Raw genomic sequence first — 27,258 nt, 5'->3', positions numbered from 1 at the left:
AATAGTAGGGAAATTCATGGAGACAATGATCAAGGGTGGAATTCAGGATTATTTAGATAGAAATGGAATTCTGAAGGATACTTAGCATGGTTTTATAAAGGGAAAATCATGTTTAACTAATCTGGTTAGCTATTTTGACAGGGTCACTCGAGAGCTGGGAATAATTTCATAATTGTTTATTTGGATTTCAGTAGCTTATAAAGTAACCACGTGAGTGGTTACTTTATAAGCTGGAACAGGTTTGAATCACAGGAAAAATCCTTCGATGGATAGCTGAATGGCTTCAGGGCAGGAGGTAGAGGGTTGTAATAAATGGTTATTCCTCAGATTGGGTTGCTGTAAGAAGTGGAGTTTCCCAAGGATCAATATTAGGACCATTGTTGTTTTTGATTTTCATAAATGACGTCGATGAAGGGATAGAAGCCGTGATATCTAAATTTGCAGATGATGTAAAGATTGGTAGAGTAGTTAATGTTCACCACCAAGCAGAGCCTCTTAAGAATGACCTAGATAGACTTCAAGGATGGTCAGAAAAATGGCAGCTATGTTTTAATCCAGCAAAATGTAAGGTATTGCACCTGTGGGGGTTACTGTTCCGGAGTTGAACTAAAGCCGGTAGTGGAGGAAAGAAAGGGACTTGGGTATTACGATACAGTCAGACATGAAGTTCTCCAAGGATTGTAGACTGGTTGCAAGGAAGGCCCATGGTGTCTTATCAATGATTTATCAAACAATTGCTAGTAGAGATATCCCATTATATAAGACTATTGTTAGACCACACTTGGAATACTATGTTCAAGTGTGAAGACTGCACCTGAAGAAAGACATTGTGCTTCTTGAAAGGGTCCAAAGGTGGGTAACTCCCCTGGTGAGATTGGAAAAAGGGCGTCCATATGAGTAAAGACTTTGAATATGTGTGTTGCAGAGCTTGGAAACTAGGCACCTTAGAGGAGACTTGATTGAGGTGTTTAAGGCTATGAGAGGCATAAGCAAAATGAATGAGGATGAAATTTACACGGTTATAAATGATTCTAGAACATAATTTCAAGTTACAGGGAGAGATGTTTAGACTGGATTGTAAGATGTTTTATTTTAGCAAGCAAGTTATAAATTACTGGAATAAAGATACCTACATGGATGGTAGAGGCTGACAATTTGGGGAAGTTCAAAGGTCAGCTGGATAATTACCTATGGGAGGAGAGAAATGCATAGATTGTCCATTTCCTTTTCTGTTATTAATTTATTTTTCTTCTTATTGTTATTATTTTATTTTATTATTATTATTATTATCTTATTTATTTTTTTTTTTTTTTTTGTCATTTTATTTTATTTTATGGCTGGTGCAGCATAAGCCATAGGCTTGCTTGCACCATGTGGCCATTGCTAATACAACAAGAGCCGGATTGACTTGCTGATCAAAGACCACTGCATCACAACAACAAATTGTGCGATGCAGTAGGTATAGGGAAACCTGCTATGATAACCATCATAAAGGAACTACAACGAGGTTTGCACCCAGAAAGTCATCTTTGTGAAACTTCTCCAGTGCTATGAGAGTGAAGGAGAGGTTTTTCTTTCATGTATAGTCACAGGTGATGAAACCTGGGTTCATTATTATGACCCTGAATTGAAGAAACAGTCAGTGGAGTGGCACCATCAAAATTAACTGTGCAAGAAGTTCAAAAGAAAGCCTTCTGTCAGTAAAGTCATGGCGACAGTGTTTTGGGACAAAGATGGAGTCTTGCTTGTGGACTCAGAGTATGGCACCACAATCAACTGAGATCAATATGTGGAAACATTGAAAAAGTTGAAAGCCCGCATCCGTAGAGTTCAGCCTAACAGAAACCATAATGAGGTTCTTCTCCACGACAATGCACAACCCCACATGAGTCTGCACACGATGGAGGCCACTGTTCTTCTTCACTCTTCTCATAGTCCAGATCTTGCACTTTCTAACTATCACCTCTTCGGCCTGCTGAAGGATGCACTCTGGGGAACCCATTTTGTGATGACAACCAGCTCAAGCGCAAAGCCCTTTGGAGTAAGAGTAAGGACTTTTACAGGATAGGAATGCAGCATCTGACTCAGAGATGGTGGAAGTGCATTGAAAATGATGGTGACTTTGTGGAAAAATAGTAGTATTTATTAAATGATTGAGGATTAATTGATGTAAAAGGCATAGTTGTGGGAATTAAATTCTCTGAGGGAAAAACTAATTTCGTACTGCTCCTCGTAATTCTCCAATGTCACCATTTTAACTTAATTAATTTCTATCCATCTGAAACCCAGTCCTGTCTGTGTTTATGATGGATAGAAATTAACTATATCTCATAAAAAGGATTCTGCTGCTGCCATGCTTATTTTCAGTGACACTCAGATTTCCAGATACATACACACTCTATTAGGGTTCACCCTGAATTCTAATATCTGTTGGCACAAGCACATCACAAATATTTTTTTTCTCCTGCATCTAAAAAATTAGATTTTGTCTTTTGCTGTCAGTATTACTTTTTTTATAAACAGCTACTCACTCTGTACTAATCTTAAATCTGCCCTATCAGGAATATTATTCCTACTTCTGGGGCAGTGCCTCCATAACTCCTCTCAGACTTCTAAACTCCATTCAAAAGAGGACAGTTATGTTAATTAATGATCCACCTCTTACAAAGAAGTCTGTCTCATAGACTTTCTGTTTCTGCTGCATGCATTTTCTATAGTTATTTCCATGGGCACTGTTCTTCTGAATTGGCTTTAATAATTCCTCTCTCTTTTCGAAACCAATCTGAACACATGCCCCAACCAGTCAGCAACCTCTTACTGTCTAACTTCAAACTCACAAAATCAACTTTTCTGCTTCCTCGTTTATCCTTTCAACTTCCATTTTCTGGAACAAGCTCCCTTCATGTGTATATTCTAAGAATTACAATCTACTGAAATTCAAGTCTAATATCAACAAGTATCTTTCATCTTTTCAACTTTCAACCCATACACTGTATTGAGTACTTTAGGCTCTGATACCTTTCATGTTTGGGGTTTTCGTAAAAAAAATGTGTAGTTAAGTAGATTGGGGAAAAAGTGGAGAAAAGCTGGCAAAATGAAGTAGTAGTAGCAATGGAAAAAATCATTAGGTACCTGAAAAATAAAAGTAATATACTATCAGTAGTACTTAATGCTATAGATCCGATGATTTTAAATTTCTTCATCAAGGGTCAGCAGCCAAAACTAAAGGAAATATACCAAGAAGTAAGGAATCTTTTTCTGATATGAAATATACCTAGCACGTGCTTAAAATAATGAAACCAAGTTGAAAAAGTTCGTGCAGAAGTCAAATCAAATATAATGGTAAATGAGAAATTGACATATATGACATATCCGATCCAACAGAGACTAAAAAATAAAATAAAATATAATATTGTAATCTAAGCAAGAGAAATTTAGAATGAAGGACCAAGACAAAGGGAGATAACTTACTACGGTGTCAAGCAGGTGTCAGGGAGATGGACGGAGGAGTGTAACCGTCAAGTTGAGCTGTATTCGTATTTGGACCATATATTAGTACATTCTGCAAGTTTTCCATAATTAAAGATTGAGATGTGCATTTTTAAATTTGATTAAATATCAAAAATACATACTTTTTATTTTTTAATTTTTTTCTAAATTTTGATTTCCCATAATTTTGGACCTGTTTCTTTGATTATGTACACATGTAATTTGACACACGTACATAATCAAAGAAACCTGATTTCATGAAAATTTAAGGAGGTAAAGTTGAAAACAGCTATTAATATTGATTGGACAGGGAATTACCTATTAGTCTCACAGACTGATCTGGTTGTAAAATTCAGGCTCACAAAATACTGCTATCATCTTGCACAGACTGATCAGGTTTGTGTAAAATCCTGAATCACAATGTCTTGTTCTTAAATAAACTTTATTCTTATTGGGTTAAATCTATCAAATGTATAGTTTAATTTACATAAGCACAATATTACAAATAACTAAATTTCATCTATAAAGAAATTACTCTGTAAGAATAACTATTACATGATATTTCTGATCCTGCAATGCAATTTCATTCATAAGTGCATAGATCTAGTAATTGAATGTTTATTCTTGTATTGTAAATTCTTCATGGCATAATGTGTAAGGAAAACCACGTGATGGGATAACTCATATAGAATACCAGTTATGTCAAAACAAGATGAAGGGAAATTATTGACAGGACATATTCTGTGAAATGAAGAATCAAAAAAACCTTTGGAAAAGAAGGATTGGAATAGAAGCTGAATTCCAATATTGCTTATTCTTCTGTTCTGAATTTTTCACAGGATAGAGTTTAGAAATTTGTATTGTTTTGGTGTATTATTAAAATTAAACCATATATACTTTGTCTCCGTATCTATTTTTGCAATACAGACTGAAATATGCTGTACTGTCCAAACTGTTGGGTGCACCCAGACACCTCTCTTTGTGCTTGAAGTGTTAAAAAGAGGATTTCTCAAATAATTAGTAATTATTGGTGATAGATCAGAAAAATACAATATAATTATAATAAGTATGAATTGATGACTTTATCAGAATTTCCTCATTTTATTTTTATGATCGCTTGTTTATCATCCATCTTATAATATAATAATTCCTCAAAGCCTGTATTTCAAATTTTAGGAGACATGTTACAGTGCTCTTGTTAAGCAGCTTACAGGAGACAAATGCATACTAGAAGAAATCAAAAATTCTTATCAAAATATTCCCTATATTGTTATGTATCTCAGTGTAGGGAGAGAAGGAAATGAAGAGGTAAGCATATAATGCATGTATGTTTTTTAATTAAATTCATAATACACTGAATTGCCTTTGCCTTAGCAGTACCACCTTGTGTAGGAATGAACTGGTCTACCTGTGATGCTGCTGAAGGCTCAAAGTTGGGAACAGCTGATATAAGATTGCAGTTCTCACATGAGTGATCAGTTTTGGGTATCTGCAAGGAAGATACTCAAAAGATGCAGGTTCCAGTGCCTTGACAATAGTGCTTTAGTGTCAAGAGTCTACTGTGACTGGCTTAACAGCAGTTGAACAACCAGCCAAAGGTCACACATAGGACAGCCACATGTGGTCAATTTCTGTGGTGTGTCATGTGTCTTGTCTCATAACACAGCAGTGATGCAGCACACTGGCCCAGCTAACAACCTAGTACAACATAGGAATAGCAAGACCAGTGGACCAATATATGCATGGAACTATGTCCTGGACATTAGTTCATATAAGCTATGGCAGTTGCCTGGTCTGGTGAATTCCATTTCCAGCTTTATCATCCTTTATCAGTGGGCATATTTCGAGAAAGTGACATGAAGCCATGGTACCAGGATGCACTGTTGGTTAATGACAGGCTGGAGGTGGTGGTGTTATGTTTTGGGCTGTTTTTGTGGAATTCCCCAAGTCCTATGATCACCATTAAAAAATTGGCTCGATGGAGTTCCTATCTTTCTGTCTTTGCCAACCAAGTACACCCTTTTGTGATGACAGTGTAGTTAGATAACTCTGGCATATATTTCAAGAAAATTCTGTGTCCTCCCATGGCCACCTATCTCGCTGATTCTGAACCCAATTGAGCATGTTTGGAATTTATGGAAAAAGGATATTTGATACTATGTCCATCCACCTGACAATGTGCAGGCATTACTTGGACACATTGTGCAGTTCAAGGGTAGCACTATCACAGGGTGTCTTGCAATACCTTTAGATTCATGCAAAGATGTGTGTTGGTTGTATTATGGGCAAAAGGCAGCCCCTTGAGGTATTAGCCATGTGTTGCTAATGCAAAGCCCACTCGGTGTATATGTGCTCTAAAATTAATGCCTTCATTTAAAAAAATTTTTTTTTTGATTCTACTGCATGTATGCCAATTTAAATGATATGTTATATGCTTGAAGTCTTAAGTACTAGCATTTATTTTTTTCCATGTATTCACAGTGACTTTATACACATTTTATACACTAATTCAGAACATGCATCCTCTGTTATAAAAGCCACTACGTTGATTGCCACAATGGTAGCATCTTCATTGGTAAAGCATTCCCAAAGAAAGCCATCCTTTATAGTGTAAGATAGATGTAAGTCTGATGGTGATGTGGTGGTAAGTCTGATGGTGATGGCAGAACAGCCACCTGAATTCAACATTGGTATCACTTATCAGGATGCTGTTATGGAGCTGGCATTATCATGCTGATGGACAAATTTTCATTTTCTCCTCTCAGCCGGCTGAGCATTGAAGTTCTCCTTTATGAAAGAATTTTTATTAGCATTAGTTGAGGTATATGATGCAAGAAAGCAAGCTTATACAGCATCGGACAAAATATAAAAAAAATTCCCATTTTGCCCATCCAGTCACTTCAGATGTTTGTTTAGTTCAGCATTAAATTTATTTAAGCTTTCAACTTGCACAACAACAGATGGAAGTCTGTTCCAGCGATCAACTACCTGCTGGCTAAAGGCAAATTTTCACACATCTATTCTAAAACGGTCCTTCATCAATTTGACTCTACGCCTCCTCAGGTTCTTAATCTGAGCAGGCAAAAGTATCCCATCAGCATTGAGTCTGCTCAAACCATTCAAGGCCTTATACACCTCAATCAGATCACTTCAAAGGTGCCTAGTCTCCAGATGCTGCAACTTGCGGACTTAAGCTGTTTTTTGTAACAAACCAATCTTGTTGCCCTTCTCTGTACTAGTTCTAGCAACTGTATATCCTTCCAAAAATGAGGTCTTCAGACCTGTACACAGTACTTAAGGTATGGTCTGACCTGTACTTAAGGTATGGTCTGACTATTGCCTTATACAAAGGGATAATCACCTCCTTGTCTCTGCTAACAAAATTCCTATATATCACTGACAAAACTCCATGACCTGCTCTGGCAGCCCATCTGCACTGCTCAGAGAACTTCATATCTGACTGCACAATTACCCCCAGGTCTTTTTCATTCTCCACCTCCCTGAACGTAGTACCACACAATTGGAATGTTTCTCTTGGATTACTGCTACCCATACGTAGTACTTTGCATTTGTCAATTTTAAACTTCAGTTGCCACTTCTCAGCCCATCTGATTAACTTTTCTAGATCCTGTTGCAGTAGCATACTGTCTTTAGTGTCATTAACAGCCCTGCCAACCTTTATATCATCTGCAAACTTGGACATTAAGCCTGATATATCTTCATCGATATCATTGATAAATACCCAAAAACAACAATGTGCCTAGCACCGAATGCTGGGAGACTTCACTAATAACATTAGTCCATAAAGAGCAGTGTCCATTTATTACCACTCTCTGCCGTCTTCCACTCAACCATCCCTTTATCTATTGCAGCAACTTGCCCTTAATGCTGTACTGCTCCAATTTGTATAGCAATCTTCTATGTGCAGCAGTATCAAAAGCTTTCCTGAAATCCAAGTACTGTATATGATATCAAAATTATTTTTTGCATCCAGTTCCTTTGGGACCACATCATAGTATCTAATCAAACTGGTCAAACAATACTTCCCCTTAACGAACCCATGCTGTGTATGAACTATTACTGCAGTCTTTTGTCTAGGTGATCCTGTATCACCTCTTAAACCAGCGACTCCATTATTTTCCCTGGAACAGAAGTTAAACTAACAGTTCTATAATTATTTGTGTCACCCTTTGAAATCCCTTTTGTGAATTGGGGATATATTTGCACATCTCCAGTCCACGTGGACCTTCCCTGAATCTAAGGATGCTCTCATCATTATGGCTAAGGTTTGCTAACTTTCCAAGCTGCTTCCTTCAATATAACTGGATAGATTCCATCCACCCCAGGTGCTTTTTTATGTTTAACTTCAACAATTTCTGCTTCACTTTGCTCTCAGTTATTACAAAATCACTTAGCTCCCTGTAAGAGTTTGATAAACTTCTGGCATTCCACTCCTTGAATAACTCCTCACGTGTGAATGTAAATGCAAAATGCTCATTCAATTTATCAGCTAATTGAACAGGATCATCAATAGTCGAACCATCTCTGTTAAGTGGATCAATCTGATTCATCCCCTTCCTTCTAGAATTTACATAAGTAAAGAACTCTGTTGTTTTTCTTTGCATCCTTTGCCAAAGATTTCTTGTAATCTGCCTTTGCCTGCCTAACCTCCTTTGTGACTTGATTACAGACTAGCTTATACCTGCCATAGGCTTCTATGTTGCCTGATAATTTATATGCATCCCATGCATTTTTCTTCTCTGCCACGAGCTTCATTAATTCATCTGACATCCATTTTGGCCTGAACCTTGAATAGTATTTCTTAGTTGATATGAAAAGCCTAATAGTCTAGGCTACTAGGCTTTTCATTAAGTCCGTGAAGGCTTCCCATTTAGAATTCACCATTGGTAACATCATCAGTTGATCCCACTGTATAGAATTTAAAAACTGTCTGAGACCACTGTAGTCACCTTTACAAAAGCAAAAACCCTCCCTTTATCCTTGATGGTAGTTACATCTTTAAATAAATCCCACATCAGTACACTGTGATCACTGTCACCTAGTGGGTCCTTTATCTGCAAATTCTTAATGCATGAATAATCACTGCTGTTAATCAGATCAAGAGTATTACTCACTCTGGTAACCCCTCAAACTTGTTGCTGTAGAAAACAATTCTCCAAAAAATTCACTTACTATCGTGCGAGTGACCAAGCCACAAGTTCCAGTCAATATCTGGAAAGTAAAAATCCCCCATTACAAGGCATTCTGATTTACTGGCCCACTCTATTTTTCTGCACAACTGTTTGTTGTACTCATCAGAGTCATTAGGCCTATAATATACTCCTTTCATTTTTCCTTTCCCAGTGTTTATGTCACGCCAAACAGACTCAACATTGCACTGTCCACCCATGTCAACTGTATGCACTTTTAGATTTTGTGTTTCTTAACTAACAGCATAACCCCTCATCCGTTTCTACCCGGTCTATCCTTCCTGTGCACATTGTACTCCCTAAATTCCAATTCTGCACTGCTTATATCTGTGTGATACCATAGCTCTGATATCCCAACAATATCTCCCTTTTATGCCTTAATCAGCACTTTAAATTCATCAAATTTATTTACTATACTTCTAGCATTGGTGTACATGCAAGTATACATGTTCCTGTTTCTACTCTTAGTTACCCTAACACAGCCCCTGTATTTACTTGTTCCATGATGACTCCCAGCAGCCCTTGAAATCCCTAACAAATTGCTCTCTAGGCTGCTGTTCATTACAATAGAAGCAGTGCAAGAATCACTTTTGCCTCTGTCTGCGGCTACTGTAAATCTTTTAGTTTGTGATTCCCCCCCAAGCTAGCAGTTTTCCGACCCACCTAACACTGCCTCTAAGCATCAGCAAATACTTTTTGCACCCTTTCAATTTAAGTGTATCCCATCCCTGTAGAAGCAGTCTCTCTTGTTAGCAAGCACAGACCATGCTGAAAAAAATTCTACCCCGTGAGCCTTGCACATTCTCTCCAGGGCCGAATTGATTGACAAGTCTCTCATCATATACCCCCTCCTATTGTGTCTGGGCAGAATTGCAGACAATTTTGAATTTAACTCTAACTTGTGATTTTTTTCCACCCTTGACCTGTATTTGTTAAATAATTCTGCAGATCTCTTAAGATCATTAGTGCCAATGTGTACAATAATACCGCCTTTTGTGCCCTTAAAAGATGATATCTGCACTACAACATTATCAGCTTTTGCCCTTGGCAGACATACACTTGTCCTGTTCCACCTATCTGTTTTGCATAATATATTACCCCATCTCCGTAACAATAGAGTCACCAACAGTATTCCTGTGGGACCAACGCATTTTGCTTTGGAGATTGCCACTGTGTTGCCTGATGCACAGGAGTGAGCTCTGACATTGAGTTCGGCAGCTGAGAGCTTGATGGGCCCCTCATATTAATTTCTTCGAGAGTATATACCCTTCACCTCAAACTCTCATAGATGCCCATAAAAATGCTGAGTTGGCACCTAATTTCTTCATAGTGTCTGCACCAAGCACACAAAGACATCCTCCTTAGCTAGATCATGTCCTGTTCTAGACAGGTCTACAAACATTTCATATTTTGCAAATTTTTTTAGACTGTGCTGCATTGGAGAATCTCCCCCTTCAGTTCTCCCGCGATCCACAGTACTACTGCTACTTTGTGCTCGCTGCTTTGCTGCTCTAGTCTGGGTCATGATTCCATTTAAGTATAATTTAATTAACAATGAAATTTAATAAGATTAATAAATTTTACTGTACTAATATTACAGATTTCTAATATAGTGTTATGTATTTCGTTATTTAGTTTTATGTTAAACCTTATGCTATGAAGTTCGGGATTTATGTTACACCATTCCGTATCATATAACAATGGCAGCAAGTTACGAACGGTAAGATCTTTGGGCACTAAGTATTAACTTTCAAAATTGCTATCTAAATTCAAATAAACCAAGGAGCTTGACTAGGCTATGAAGCTACTTATAGAAAATAATTTAGTATAACGATTAAATATATATAAAAACTTAGCATTCACTGGAGCTGCAAAAATCTTGGCCAACACGGTAATAATCTCCACATATTATGTTGGCACTCCACAGACTGCTACTTTGACTTCAGTGCATTGTGAAGGTGAAACCCATGTCTCACTTTCACTGGCAATGCTGTCAAGAAAATCATTGTCCATGGTCTCATATCACTCTAGCAGATTGGCAGAAGCCTGCATATGGCCGAATATCTATTCAGTAAGTGGAGATGTTTTATTTGTTTTAAAAAAAATTCATTGGTAATTAGCATTGAACTTGAATTTATGAAACCTGTGGATTTTACACAATGCATTATGCTTGACATAAAGCATTCACTGTATACACTAAACATTTTTGATTGTTATGTTTATAAGCAACGTTGACACTAATTTTCTAAAAGCCTGTTCAGTCAGGGTTGTAGTTAGTTATGCTTAAGTAGCTGGAGTAGTCCACCCTGTTTATACAAAATGGCTCGGGAATACACTTGTATAAACATCTCACAACAAAAATGACACGAACTAGTATACTATGTAATTGGTGCACTGTGACCAAAGTAGTTGATCTGCCAATTGCCTTCCTCCCCCACAAAACAGTCAACTAAGGCAAAATAATGCGGATTTTAGTGGGATTCACCGAAACTGACTTTTGCTCAACTACTGCTGTTCTGAACAGTAGTGCTCCTCATGAAGGAGCATAACTCAGCCCATGGTATTTCCAAAACCACAGTGTAATGTGGTGCATTATTTTGAAGTTGCACTGTAACCTAATAAATGTGGTAGTGAAAGTAAATATCTTAGAAACTTAGATCTTTACTGTTTTTTACCCCAACAGCAATTTGGATTTTATCTATAATTTACATTCTTCAAAAAACTTCATGCTGTTTTTCTTGTTCATCAGTACAGATTAGCAAAAATCTAAAATAACACCTAATCTAACAGCTAACAAATAAAATTGGTGTTTATTAGCAGTATTTATTCTTATTATTTGTTTTACTAGTGTTTCTCAAATGTTGATGCAATCAGTATTGTACATCAATCATTCTCAGCAACAGATGAAGGGCTGCATAAGTAATTCAGCTATTTCTCTGTGAAATGGTCATCTCAGGGGGGGGGGGAATACTGCATGAAACCCAGAGCCTAGAATGTGATTTCCTCACCCCCCCCTCCACAGACTTCTGCTTTTTTGTATGCTGTTTCACATAAATTTGAAAACAGCGAATTTTTGATGTGTTCACTCTGTCACTAAAGAAAAAAATGGAGAAACACCATGTCAGACAGTATAATTTTTATTGGTATGTACACATCGAAAAGATAAATTCATTTCTGTTTTATATGCAATGGCTAGTAAAATATTTTACACATGATGGAACTAAAAATCTACCTCTTCATTTTACAGGAAGATGTCTTGTACCGGTATCCTGAACGTAGCGACACATTATATTCCTTAAAGGGCATGTTTATCACTTTAAGTCATATGATTGCAGATGTGGCATCATCTCCTCCAACAGGGTATGTACTGATATTTTAGTGTGTCAAATGTTTTTAACTCTTATTGTGAAATAACAATAAGAAAAAGAAACTTATTTTATTAAATTCTATCAGATAACAATGCCATATTAAGAAAAATATAACATTTTTCATTAAATTTTCACACAATCCACATTTTTCATTAACAACAATCCAGATGGTTAACAATCAGAGCTAGGCCGTTGCTTCAAAAGCATTCGGATTGGTTGTATATATGGTCCAAGATACGACATCTGATAAATGAAGGCTCTGCATTTGGGGAAGGGAACAGAAATTCTGGAGTCACGTATAAGATGGGGAGGGGTCTAAAAGTGATTCAAGACAAAAAAGACAGGTATTATGATTCAGTCTGCCATGATTCCCTGTCAGATTGTTTCCTGCAGTGTAAACAGGCAACTGTGATGGCACATGTTCTTCCTATTTATAGGGCCTTTGCTAGTAGGGGAAAGACATTATTCCCCTTTACAAGTGATGGTTATACTGCATTTGGAATATTATATTCAGTTCTGGAGGCCACATGTAAAAAAAAAAAAAAAAAAAGACATAGAATGTCTAGAGAGAAGGACAATCAGATTGGTGCTAAGTGTAAAGTGCTGTACATATGAACAGCTTGGAAGGTGTAGACTGGAAAGTTCGACAACCAGACATTTAATGATCTAATTAGATGCATGGCTGGTTCTCTAATTAGATGGAAATTCTAGTTGAGGTGCATAAAGCACTGAAGGGATTGAATAAAATGAATGAAGAAGGTTTGTTTTCCTTTGTGGGCAAGACAGAAACCAGGGGACACAAATATAAAATCTCAGAGAATAATAGAAGATTGGATTCATGAAGCTAACCTGTGGCGAGCAGGTTGTCAAACATTGGAATAAGTTGCCTCCCAGTATGGTGGAGGCAGTGAGTTTAGCTAAATTTAAACCACATTTGGGTGATTACCTTGTTGGAATGGTATGAAGATTTTGTTTTATTTTAATCTTCTATACATTAAAATAATTTTCCTCCTAGTGATATTTATTCAGCCAATGGGAGAAGAGGATTGCGGGTTATGTGATAATACATAACAGAAGCTTGTTTTACTGTTTAAGCGTGTTCATGCTAGATAAACCTTGTGCACATGCTTTGTTTATCTAGCATGACCACTCAGTACCATTCTTGATTTCCATATGTAACGTATTTATGTATTCATAGCTGCAGAAGAGAGACACGTACAGTGTTGAAAGCTTTCGTAAGTATTTTATTTTATCAAAAGGAGCGAAGCCCCCTAATTATTATTATTATTTATTTATTTTTGATCATTGCAGAAAAAGGACTCTTATTTGAATCATTTGGCTTAACTAATACTAAAGTAGACATATTTACATTTTCAAAGTTAGCACCTTTCTCATGCAAACTGGTTCTAACCTTCAAAATGTAGTACATTTTCACAAGCTCTATGTCCAAGTTTGCAAATGATACAAAGGTTGGCAGGGTTGTTAACAACAGTAAGACAGTATGCTACTCCAGCTGGATCTAGATAAGTTGGGAAAATTGGCTGAGAAGTGGCAACTGAAGTTTAACATTGACAAATGCAAAGTACTGCATATGGTTATCAGTAGCCGAAGAGAAATGTACCAACTGTGTGGCACTACACTCAGGGAAGTGGAAAGTGAAAAAGACCTGGGGGGTAATTGTGCAGTCAAATATGAAGTTTGCTGAGCAGTGCAGATGGGCTGCCAGGCAAGTCATGGAGTCTTGTCAATGATATATAGGAATTTTGCTAGCAGGGACAGGGAGATGATTATCCCATTATACAAGGCAGTGGTCAGGCCACACCTAGAGTACTGTGTACAGGTCTGGAGGCCTCATTTTAGGAATGATGTAGAGTTGCTAGAACGAGTACAAAGAAGGGCAACAAAGTGGTGCTTTTACCAAGAAAGGCTTAATTCTGAAAATTGCAGCGCCTGGAGAGGCGCTGCAATTCAAGGCCCTGGTGTATAGGGCCTTGAATGGGTTGAGCAAGCTGAATGCTGATGGGATTTTTCATCTTGCTCAGACTAAGAATCTGAGGGGCCACAGTTTCAAATTGAGGAAAGATAGTTGTAGAATAGATGTGCGGAAATTTGTCTTTAGCCAGCGGGTAGTTGATTGGTGGAACAGGCTCCCATCTTTTGTTGTGGAAGCTAATAGCCTAAATAAATTTAAGGCTGAGCTGGACTTGCATTTGGAACAAATGGAGGGATGAAATGCGAGTTTTTTTTTTTTTTTTTTGGCTGATGCTGCATAAGCTTGCTTTCTTGCATCATATGACTCTACTAATGCTAAACTTTACTCACTTGTAAAAATTCACATGTAAACAAGAGAAGATTAAATAAACTTGTTAGTAAATTGGCTTTTAAATAGAGATTATCTCCACAAAGAAATTAACTAATGCTCTTATCAGTCAAGTGTGCAATAAAATATCATCCATTATTAGTTATTCAGAAATAACGTAAATGGTATTTATATTTATTGTATGCTCTTTGCTAGTATTCTGCTATCAAAAATATTTCATAACATCAGTTTTCCTTTGTGTCATTTTCATTCAAAGAAACGAGCTGCATTTTTGCACTTACACAGTGAGTGTCTAAAAAGCTACTATATTTTAGTAACATGATGTCTGTTATCTTGTTTCTTATGCAATTGCTCTTACATTACATGTAATGTAAATATGGCTTTATTTAATCTCCAACAACATTAAAATTCAGATTATTCTGAATGAACAACAGTTAGTGAATTGACCGAACATACTGATACCTGCAAATATAACTTAAATGTTGATCATAAAGTTATTGTTCATCCATACTTACTAAGTTGTTTATCATGGAGCTATTCCTAAAAATTTAACAGAATATCATTAATAGGTGCCTGCTATATATTTTATTGGGGATTTGTAATTTTGATAAATTCTGTGAACTGTAACATCTTGTCTTTGCCTTATTACTTTTTCACACATGCAAATTATTTATGGTGTTAATTGTGAATTTTTTTCTTACAATTTCTTTTAATTGATGATCTGCTAATGCAGTGGTTCCCAAATTACTGAGATCTTGCATTATAGCCTTAGTAGCTAATGTGCCAATAAAAACAAACAAACAAACAAACAAACAAACAAAACTGAGATCTACGGACCCCTTCAAAAATGAAAAAATGTTTGCCAACCCCCTATATATATATATATATTTCTCTGTGCGTGTATGTGTATATATGTTGGACACTGGGTTTTCTGAAAAGAAAATTCGAAGTTTTATGTTTAAAACAGCTGAACTTTATTCTTATTTTTTCATAAATATATAATCATCAAGGTCTGGAAGAACATTCTGCAGGAACTGAAGGTACAATCAGTTTGCTATATATATATATATACAACGAATAATTTGACCAGTTCTAGAGGGTCATTTCGTGGACCCCCTGGAACTGGTCTACGGCCCCCAGTTTGGGAACCACTGGTGATTATGAGCTTTTGTTTCTCTAGTTAATTGTTAAATGTTTCAGTTCCATTTCAAATCATGATTTTTTTTGCTTTCGTTTTTATTTTAATTTCACGTCCTGACCAGTTTAATTCTCTTTTCTCTTTTTTTCTAAATTTTAAGATCTGTCTTTTTTTTTAAGTAGCATCACTAATGAGTTTACTTTCATTAGTACATGTATATATGTCTACGGTGGCACCCGGACCTATGTCCATCTCTACCTGTATAATAATATGTATTACCTGTATGCACATGTATGTATAATATGTTGTAACAACAACAAAAAAAAAAACAAAAAAAACCCAAAAAAGTTAAATAAATAAATAAAAAAAAAATATCTGGGACTCAGTCAGCCAAGAGTGAAAGCCAGAAAGAAAAAAAAAATTTCTTCTCCTTCCCCTCCAGCACACAGTCACAGTCAACCATGACTAAGGCTGAAAGCTGGAGGGGAAGAAAAAAAAAATAAATAAAAATTGTACCTTAATCCTTTACATAGACATCTGTTGTCTTTTCTTAAAAACTGCCCTTGCAAAGCCCTGCAGAGCATCATACCTATTTCTATTTAAAAGGCATACGTGTTCATTACCATTTATCAAATTTGGTATAACATTCTTTAAAGTTATTCTAAATTGCTCATATATTAAACAGTCATGCAGAATGTGGCACCAAGACTCTTCACATGAACCAAAGCACAGTGGACTATCACCGATCCAAAATAACACAGCTTAAAATTAAATAAGCCATGACCTGTAAGCAAATAACTTGTCTCCATTTCCAGAAAAAAAATTCTTAATGTTATTACCTGAAACAAAAGAAACTTTAGGTATGAAGAGTCTTGTCACCAATCCTGTATCACTACAATCCCATCTATTCTGCCAAACATTTATCAAATAACTCATAATTTTCTTTTTCTCTTTATTATGGTCTACAGTTATGTCGGCGCCTCCGTAGCTAGGTGGGCAGGAGCAGCAGTGTATAGCACACGCTTCTTGATTAGACCAGGGTTCAAGCCCGTGACCACCAAATACGGAGGATGCGGAAAGGTCAGGGAATGACCACTGCATATCCCTGGAGCAATATGGCCTTAGTTGCTAATGCTCCTAGAAACCAAATAACAACAACAACTACAGTTATGTCAGATATATAACCCATAAAATTAAGTGAAATACCCTTATGTAAAAAAATAGCAGAATGTCCTGTACACCACATAGAACAATTGGCATGAAGCCCAACAGAACCTGCAAGGCATTGGTGGAAACAATGACAGAATCATTTTCCTTTGAATTGACAATAATTTTTTCTTAAATTTAACATTAATAACCTTGAAGTAATAACATTTGCACCATATGCAACAATCGGAAGAATGATTGCTTTGTTATATAATACCATAGCCTTCTTCTGCAAGCCCCGTTCTGTTCTTGTTATTCGAATAATAGCAGAAGAAAATTTCTTAACTTTTCCTCCTATATATTCTAAATGAGGTAGAAAAGTCAATCTATTTTCTATAATCATGCCCAGGTGTTTAATACTACTGACCATTGGGACCCGATATCCCCCAATAAGAACTATGGGGGTCTTCCAATGTCAAATTTACCCTTGAATAGCATCATAACAGTTTTCTTACTGGATATCTGTAATTTATGTTTGCAAGCCCATTGAAATAAGCTATTCATAACAGTGTTAGCATTATCCTAAATTTCTTGTCTGGAACCTCCAGGAACACACACAACCAGGTCATCAGCATACACAACTCTGTGACACTTTGGCATTGTTCACTTACCCACAAAATTAAAACTAGATTCCAGAACATGGGGCCCAGGACAGAGCCCTGGGGACACTCTTGAGTTACAGATTTAGAGTACTCCATATGCTGTGACCTGATCACAATCTTTCTGCCAGTAAGATAACTGACTATTGCTTTATACAGTAGGTCTGGACAATTGACCTGTCTCAAAGAAAGTAGTGTGCTCTGATGCACACACTGTCAAAAGCTCCCTCAAAGTCAATGTATAGCACCAAAACATACTTACTAACTGATCGATTAATATAGTTGACCAAATCCTTAATAGCATCCTCTGCTGAACACTTTTTTTAAAACCATGCTGAAATTGTAATTGTAACCCTATATTTGCCAACCATTCTGATAACGTTAGAGCCTCCATAGCCGAGTGGTCAGGAGCGGGAGTACAGTAGCACACGCTCCTTGAGTAGACTGGGGTTCAAGCCCCTGACTGCTGAATACAGTCGATCTGCCAACCCGCACTGGACCAGCGTGGCAGATTATGGTCCATTTCCCTCAGCATGAATTGTTGAGGAGGCTTCCATCCTGCAGTGGGTTGATAATGGCTTCACTTTACCTTTTTTACCTGATAACGTTAATAGCGGTAGTTTTTCATACAATTTAGCAAGATTTGGAAGTAGGGAAATTGGCCTGTATGCCCTTGGATCAGTGACATCCTTACTTGGCTTAAAAAGTAACTTTATCAAAGCAACCTTCCAAATGCCAGAGAAACACCTTCAAGGTAGCACTTGTTGGAAAGGTTTAGTACAATTTGTGGGTGAATTTCTATCAATTTTAATATTTTATTATTTCTCTATGCTTTCATTAGTACACACTTTGATCTTAATCAAAAGGCTGAGAAGCGATACATTCTTCGATACAAGGTCAAGGTGCGTTTGTTTTAATTGTGGTCTCCAGAGTTTCCCCTGTATACTGCTGTAGCATCTGAAAAGGCAAAAAGCCAAGGCTGGCAAGTATGTGGTGTTATGTTGAGTGTCGGCACCTGGCGACTTCGCAGGCAGAGGACATCTGGTCCCCTGCCCACTGACTCCCAACCTTGGTCACGAGGAGGCCTTGTAAACTATAAAATACAAGGATATATATATCAATATTTATCCTTGTATTTTAAAGTCAGAAAAAGAAAGTGGGCTTGAATTTTATAGTTTATAATAATGAAACATTAATATCATGTATGGCGGAAATTTTAATTTGATATTGTAATTCATTTGAAATTTGTAAAACATCTCAACATAAAATATGAAGAGGCAACAATTTTTTTTTTTTTAAAGTAGAAATGCTGATTTGGATGTTATAAAAGCAATCTCTTTTCACTTCATATTTTGTAATAACATAATCTTCCTATGATTGTTGCAGATCATTCTGATCCTTTATTTAGGAAAGGGTTTCCAAATTCAGAAGTGGCAAAGAAGTATCATTCTGGTTGGATGATACTTCTTTGCCACTGTTATTTTGAATGAAATGGCTTCTGATATAATTGTTCAGCCTATGCAACACCGCACAGTTCCACATTTGTAAGTAAAAGGAATGTCTGCAAAGCAGGTACTACTAACAAGCTATTTTGTTTATGCTTCTTTTTAATGTCTAAGAGAAAAAGTCAAGAAGGTGGATTGTTTAAATTAATCAAAATTTAAATTATTTGCATTATTGAAACATCAAAAAGAAAACTTTTTTGTATTAAAAGGCAGTTAACAGAAATCATTGAAAAGACTCAAAAATTTATGGTAAGGACTGGGAAGATGCTAATTTAATGTATACTTTGAACGGAAAGTTTCAAGGTGTTTTTAGTTTTATAGTTTGATACAAATGCATCATTTTACATATATGAAATTATGAGATAGTTCTTCCTGAAATGAGGTTTCCAAACCTGTATGTGATGTTCCAGTTGTGGTCTAACCATTGCCTTATACAGTGGGATGATCACCTCTTTTGGCAAAGTTCCTGTATATCAACAGAACTCCATGAGCTATTCTAGCCTGTTTGCACTGCTCAGAGATCATATCAGACTATAATCACCCCTAGGTCTTTTTTCTTATCAACTGCCTTGAGTTTGGTGCCATCCAAAATCCATTCTGGGATTACTGCTACCAAAATGCAGCATCTTGAATTTATTACTTAACCCTCTGTTGCCCTTTTTCAGCCTATCTATTTAGTGCATTTAGATCCTCTTAAAGTAGCCTCTCCTGATTATTATGCCCACTTTTGTACCATTCACAAACTTAGATATTAAACTTGAAACACATATCAATGTCATTAATGAATATTAAAAACAGTAAGTGGCTCAACCCAACTCTGTGCAATCCTATGAGGTTGGATCCTCATAGCTTGTTATATCCTACAATAGCTCATTTATAACAAAATGAGCAGTGGCCATTTATAACCACCCTTACATTACATGTATCCTTCACACGGTAGTTCACCCTTTGAACTACCATGTGAAGGGCAAGAGATAAACTTGTGCATATCCAATTAGTGGGTACTTCTCCTGTATCTAAGGATGCTCTCTTTTTGGCTAAAGGTTTAGCTACTTCTTTTGTAGCATCTTTTAATATAATTGGATAGATTCCATCAGCCCCAAGTGCTTTGTTTACTTTTAGCAGCAGCAGTTTCTTTTCCACTTTACTTTCTATTATTATAAAATCATTTAATTCCCAATTAGCATTAGATAGACTTCTGCTAACCTCATCTCTAAAAGCTTCTTCCTGTGCAAATGCTAATGGAAAATATTTATTCAGTGTATCAGTAATCTGTACAGGCATACAGCAATAATTATATTTATAGTTATATCATTTGTATATAACGTTGGTCTGCTGAATACAAATGATATAGTTATATCATTTGTATTCAGCAGACCAACGTTATTCGTTTCATTCCTTCTATTATTAACATGTGCAAAGAATCCCTTGCTGCTTTCTTTGTACTCTTGGCTAAGGGCTTCTCATAATCAGCCTTAGCCTGCCTAACCCCCTGACTAATTTTGATTACACACAAGGTTGTACTTGTAGGACTCTGTACCCTTGATAATTTATAATCATCCCAAGCACTTTTTTTTTCTCTATCACTAAGCTCATCAGCTCCTCTGACATCCATTTTGGTGTAAATTGTGAACAATATCTCTTAGTTGGTATAAAATGCTTATTGGCCTCTTTGAACATTTCCCATTTATCATTTACATTTTTTAATAGAATTAACTGGTTCCACTGAAATGAGTTTACAAAATGCTTGTTATAATTGCCCTTGAGAAAACAAAATCTCTTCCTCTACCCTTGACAGTTATTTCTTTGAAAAACTTATCGTTATACTGTGATTACTTAACCTGAAGATTCTTTATACATGATGAATCACTGCTGATAACCATATCAAGAATAATTGTTTTCTTTTCTTGTTTCCTTAACATGTTGGTGTATAAATCCAGCAACTCAAGAAATGTTTTGCTACTGTGTGAGCTGTCTGCCCATGAGTCCCATTAAATATGTGTGAAGTTATAAACCTTCCATGATAAGACATTCTGATTTGTTGGCCTGCTCTTATCTGTCTTATAGTTGTTCTTTATAATCATCACAGTCATTTGGCTTATAACACACTCCTACTCTCATTTTTTTTTTTTTTTTTGCAGTATTTATGTCACACCAGACTGATTCAGTATTACACTGGCCACTTGTGTCTACTGGTTGCACCATTTTATACTTCTTAAGTATAAAATGGAGTCTGTATACTTCTTAAAAGAAATCATCCCCTGCCCCTTCATATCTGCTCTTTTTTGTATACCTATTATAATCATATTCAAATTCTACAACTCCGGTATCAGAGTGACTCCATGTATAATGTCAGTATTTGATGATTTAACCCATACTTCAAATTCATCAAATTTATTTACTTTACTCCTAGCATTTGTGTATAAGCAAGTGAATATGTGCCTGCTTGTATTTTTAGTAACTCTTATGCAACCCATATAACTGCTAGGCTTCAATCCTTTTTGCAATCCTCCCCCCATCCTCCCAGCTGCTTTTCTGGCAACTGCTATTGGATATCAAAATAGAATCAATGCAAGAATGATTTCCACCTTTGCTTGTAGCTGTCATTAAATTATTAGTCCCCTATTCCCCCAAACTAACAGTTTTCTGATCCACTTCACACTCTACATTAGCAAATATTCTATATTCTTGTACCTCATCTATTCAAGTGTATTTCATCCCTTTTAAAAACAGTTCTGTCTTTTAACAGGCACCTGCCATGCCAAGAAAAATTATACTCAGTGAGCCTCACAATCCTTCCAGGGTAAATCAGTTGACAAGGCTCTCATTATAAACACCCTTCTATCATGTTATGGCAAAATTCCAGTCACCTTCAAATTCAGTCCTAACTTGCAACCTTTTCTGAACATCACCTTGTACTTGCTAAGTAAAGCCTCAGAATGCTTATGTTTAATATCATTAGTACCACCATGTACAACAATATCACCTTTTGTGATCTTAAAATATCAAAAATTATCTTACATCAGCAGTTTTTTTATTCCTGGCAAGCACACTCTGCTCCTATTCTATCTATCTTTATTGCAAAAATATTCCTTTTATCCCTAACAGTAGAGTCACAGAGAATAACCATCTCCTGTGGTAATCAATGCATCATGCTCACAAGGTTAAGGCAGGCAGTTGAGTGTTTTATGGGTCCTCGGATTAATTCCTTCTAGGGCAGTGATGACCTTTCTTCAAGTACTTAAATTGGTCCAATGAAATGCTAAATTTCCATTTAATTTTTTCATATGCCCCACACCTAGCATCCCCTAGGTGTGGGGAGGATGAGGAACCACACAAAGACATCTCCTATGGCATTATGTCTAGTTACAGTCAGGTTGGGACACACACACACAGAGAGAGAGAGAGAGAGAGAGAGAGAGAGAGAGAGAGAGAGAGAGAGAGAGAGAGAGACAGTATATGCAATCAGCCCTTGATTTGTAGGAAAACCCCCATTGTCAAATTCTCCATCTGAGCTAAGGCATCCTCACTGCTCTGGATTGTATGCTTTGCTGCTCTAATCAGAGGGAGGCATAATTTCACTTAAAATATTTTGAAATTAGTCCCACAGCATTCTATACCTGAATACTGCACTGTTACCACAGTAAAGCTATGTTATATGTCCATACAATAGTAATCACTATTTCTGGTTATTGTAGCTATATATATGTTTTACTTAAAATTCAAAAAACCCTTAAATATTATAATATCAATTATATGCCTTCAGAACCTAAAAAAAAATATTCAAAAATAATACATATCCACCAGTTTTGTTTCACAAATTTCCTGCCACTGTTAAACCTGGTTCAAAGTGATATTTAGGTTGACAGTGGCCAAACTTTTAAATCTAACCTTCTAAATATTTAGATAAAAACAGGAATAAACAAATTTACACAGAAAAAGTTGCTTAAAACTATTTCTTTACTATAGATTAGAATATTTATTAAGCAAAAAATCTTCAAATTATCACAAAAATATGCCTTGGATTTATGAGCAGGATGATGAACCTCTGCCTCTTTTTGTCATCTTGTTTGACTTTAATCCAGCTACAAAATAAGTTATTTCTCACTCATCTTCAATAAGAAAAATAACAGAGGAGGCCCCGGGTGCCAAGCGAATTTGAGGTCAAGCAATATTTCTGCGATCTATAGAGTGCTCTTCAAAAACGACTAAAGTTATTTCTAATTTCCTACTTTTCTCTTAGCAATTTTACTTTTTAAAGCCATTCTATACTTGAAAACCACAAGTTAGAACACAAAAAGGAAACCCACCTTTCTTTATTTATCCATATATTTCTAGTTCACTAACCAACTAACACTTTAACCACTTGGCCTCCTAGCGGCACTGCTTCTGCCTCCCTATGGTGGGGCCGGAAACCTTGGCAGAAAAGTCCTCTTGCCAAGGGCTAAAAGGGGCAAACATGGCAAACACAGACCATCGGGATATTGAGACCATCTCCTCCTCCATTGATTGCTACCACATCCTGTATTACAAACTCAAATGCTATGAAAAATATTTAGGACACAACCGGCACATCTATACAGGAAGATCCTATTTTAGAAATATATGCTGAAGAAGAAGAAATGGACACTGGTCAGCCAATTTCCCCCCCCCCCAAAAAAATGACAAACCAAAATTGGAACGTCATAAACGAGTTACCTTCAAAAAGGCAGGGGCTCGCATCTGGTAAGTATGGGCTTGGCACACCTAGGGTCCTGAGCTAGACATCATCATTCTTCTCTTTCTTGGTGATTCCCTTCTACTTCTGACTTTCTCTCACTCTCAGGGTAACTTGGGAAATTTTTTTTTGGCTGGTGCAGCATAAGCGTCAGGCTTCCTTGCACCATACAGCTAATAATAATAATAATAAACCAGTCAAATTAGCTCCATCAATTAAACACAAATAATGCCTTGTATTTTATAATGGAACTGCACAGGCTTTCATTGCAACACAGATGATATCCCAGGTCTAATTATCCGTTATTCTCCAGTTGCCCTTTGTCTTCAGGAAACATACCTAACCTCGCAAATTTCTCCTTCGATAAAGGACTATTGCCTTTTATCGAAGAGATCAAAGTACAGCAAACGCCAACCGTGGTGGTGTGGCAATCCTAGTAAATTCAAAGATCCCAACTAAACATATCCCACTTCAAACGGAAATAGAAGCTGTTGCTGTTTGTATAACTTTCCATATTGTAATAACACTTGTCTCAATCTACGTACCGCCAGATTATACTTACTCTTTAAAAGACCTTTAAGACCTCTTCATACAGATACCAACACCTCTGTATATTAGCAGACTTTAATGGGCACCAACCCTTATGGGGCTCTCCTAAATTAGATAGACAGAGTAGCCTAATTGAAAGCTTTTTAGAGGCACTAAATCTCACTATACTCAATACTGGTGCACTGACACATGTACAGCTCCCAACTGGACACACCTCAGCAATGTATCTCTCAATTTGTTCTCCAGTACTGGTCCCAACTGTAGAGGGTATGTAATAAATGACCGCATGGGCAGTGACCACTTCCAATATGCATGAAACTTTTTAATAGCACAGACTCCTTCAACTCAACCCTGCAGAAAATGGAAATTTATCCGTGTAATTAGGCAAAATTTCAGTCTCCAATCATTCTTGATGAGGAAAAAATCCGCCTCCAGCCTATTGATAATGTGACAGATTACATCATGTCACATCTTCTAAATGTGGCTAAAGACACAATACCACTATGAAATTCCCCTTGCCAAAAGCATTATAATTGCCAGTGGAATGAGGATTGCACCAAAGCAAAGAAAGCATAGAACTTATATTAGCAATTTGTATCCAGCAAATTGCTGATATAAAAGAAAAAAAAAAGAAAGCAAAGAAAGCCTGGAACTTATATCAGCAATATGCTTCCAGTTGATATAGATGAACAGTGCACTGTTGAGTCAGTTTGGTGTGACATAAGCACTGCAAAAGCAAAAATAAGAGTAGGAGTGTGTTATAGGCCCAATGAGTACAATGAACAATTTTACAGAGAAATAGAGTGGGCTAATAAATCAGAATGCCTTATAATGGGGGATTTTAACTTCCCAGATATTGACTGGAACTTTTGGGTTGTTCACTCACACACTGTTTAGACGTTTGTGGATTTATTGGATGATTGTTTTCTGCAGCAGCATGTTCAAGAGGCAACTAGAGAGAGTAATACTCTTGATCTGGTTATCAGCAGTGATCATTCGTGTATTAAGAATTTGCAAATAAAGGAACCACTAGGTGGTGGCGATCACAGTGTACTGATGTGAGATTTACTTAAAGATATAATTACCATCAGGGGTAAAGGAGAGGGTTTTTGCTTCTGTAAAGGTGAGTACAGTGGGATCAACTGACGATGTTACCAACAGTAAATTCTAAGTGGGAAGCATTCAAGGAATTAATCATGGACGCTACTAAAAGTTTCATACCTATTAAGAAATATTGTTCAAGGTTTAGGCCTAAATGGTTATCAAATGAACTAATGAGACTTGTGACAGAGAAGAAAAATGCATATAAATTATCAAGCAACTCAGAAGCCTATGGCAGATATAAGCTAGTCTGTAATCAGGTCACAAAAGAGGTTAGGCAGGCGAAGGCAGATTACGAGAAATCTTTGGCAAAGGATGCTAAGAAAAACAGCAAGGATTTCTTTACTTATATAAACTCTAAAAGGAAGGGGATGAATCTGATTGGTCCACTTGATATCGATGTTTCGACTGTTGATATTCCTGCTCAGATAGGAAACAAACTGAATGAGTATTTTGCATTTACATTCATACATGCAGAGTTATTAAGGTTTGAAAATGGCAGAAGGTTATCAAATTGTAGCAGGGTGCTTAATGATTTTGTAATAACTGAGAGCAGAGTGGAGGAGGAATTGTCGAAGTTAAAAATAAGAAAGGCACCTGGGGTGGATGGGATCTATCCAGCTATATTAAAGGAGGCGGCAAAGCAACTAAGCAAACCCGTAGTCATAATTATGAGATCATTCCTTGGACTCATGGGAGGTCCCCACGGACTGAAGATGTGCAAATGTATCCCCAATTCACAAAGGGCGGATCGAAGGGTGACACGAATAATTAAAGACCAGTTAGTTTAACTTCTGTTCCGGATAAAATAATGGAGTCACTGGTTAAAGATGCATTGCAGGATCATCTAGACAAGACTGCAGCAATAATTCAGACACAGCATTGATTTGTTAAGGGAAAGTCTTGTCTGACAAATTTGATAGGATATTATGATGTGGTTACAAAGGAACTGGATGCAACAAATAATTTTGATATCATATATTTGGATTTCAGGAAATCTTTTGACACTGTTGTGCATGGAAGACTATTTTACAAATTGGAGCAGAATGGTATTAAGGGTAAGTTGCTACAATGGATAAAAGGATGGTTGAGTTGGAGAAGACAGAGGGTGGTAATCAATGGGTGCTGCTCTTCGTGGACTAATGTTATTAGTGGAGTCTCACAGGGTTCGGTGTTGGGTCCACTGTTGTTATGTATATTTATCAATGATATTGATGAAGATATATCAGGCTTAGTGTCGAAGTTTGCAGATGACACAAAGGTTGACAGGGTTGTTAATGACAGTAATGGCAGTGTGCTACTGCAACAGGATCTAGAAAATTTGGGTAGATGGGCTAAGAAGTGGCAACTAAAGTTTAACCTTGACAAATGCAAAATACTGCATATGAGTAGAAGTAACCCCAGAGAAACGTACACACTGTGTGGTACTACACTTAAGGTGGTAGAAAATGAAAAAGACCTGGGAGTAGTTGTGCAGTCAGATATGAAGTTTTCTGAGCAATGCAGACAGGCTGCCAGGGCAGGTCATAGGGTTTTGTGAGTGATATATAGGAATTTTGCTAGCAGGGAAAAGGAGGTGATTGTCCCTCTGTATAAGGCAATGGTCAGGCCACGCCTTGAGTATTGCATACAGGTCTGGAGGCCTCATTTTAGGAAGGATGTAGATTTGCTTGAGCATGTACAGAGAAGGGCAACAAGATTGGTGAGGGGAATGAAGGGATCCTCTTACCAAGAGAGGCTTAAGTTCTTCAAATTGCAGTGGCTGGAGACTAGGCACCTGTGCACTGATCTGATTGAGGTGTATAAGGCCTTGACTGGGTTGAGCACGCTGAATTCTGATGGGATCCTTCCATTTGTTCAAATTACGAACCTAAGGGAGCATAAATTCAAATTAAAAAAAGACAGATGTAGAATAGATGTGCGAAGATTTGCCTTTAGCCAGCGGGTGGTTAATTGCTGGAACAAACTTCCATCTGTCGTTGCGGAAGTTGATAGGTTGAATAAATTTAAGGAGGAACTGGACAGGCATTTGGAGGGAATGGTGTGATTTTTTTTT

At 36.9% G+C, this 27,258-nt stretch overlaps 1 protein-coding gene across 5 annotated transcripts in view; it reads left to right on the top strand.

Annotated features, from left to right (window-relative positions):
* Window positions 1-27,258, top strand: part of in (inturned planar cell polarity protein) — a 349,766-nt gene that overhangs the window by 101,917 nt on the left and 220,591 nt on the right. For 3 of the 5 annotated variants that reach the window (XM_090379921.1, XM_090379919.1, XM_090379924.1), the window contains exons 5-6: window positions 4,666-4,797; window positions 11,947-12,059. In XM_090379921.1, coding sequence (XP_090236047.1) covers window positions 4,666-4,797; window positions 11,947-12,059 — 245 coding nt within the window. The remainder of the gene's footprint in view (window positions 1-4,665; window positions 4,798-11,946; window positions 12,060-27,258) is intronic. The other 2 variants (XM_090379923.1, XM_090379922.1) reach the window with 1 other exon arrangement.

The sequence above is a fragment of the Mastigoproctus giganteus genome, chromosome 8 (assembly GCF_048544385.1).
Source record: "Mastigoproctus giganteus isolate SK-2022 chromosome 8, ASM4854438v1, whole genome shotgun sequence".
NCBI lineage: Eukaryota > Metazoa > Arthropoda > Arachnida > Uropygi > Thelyphonidae > Mastigoproctus > Mastigoproctus giganteus.
Note: the sequence above shows the minus strand (reverse complement) of the source record. Positions and strands in the feature narration are given on the sequence as shown.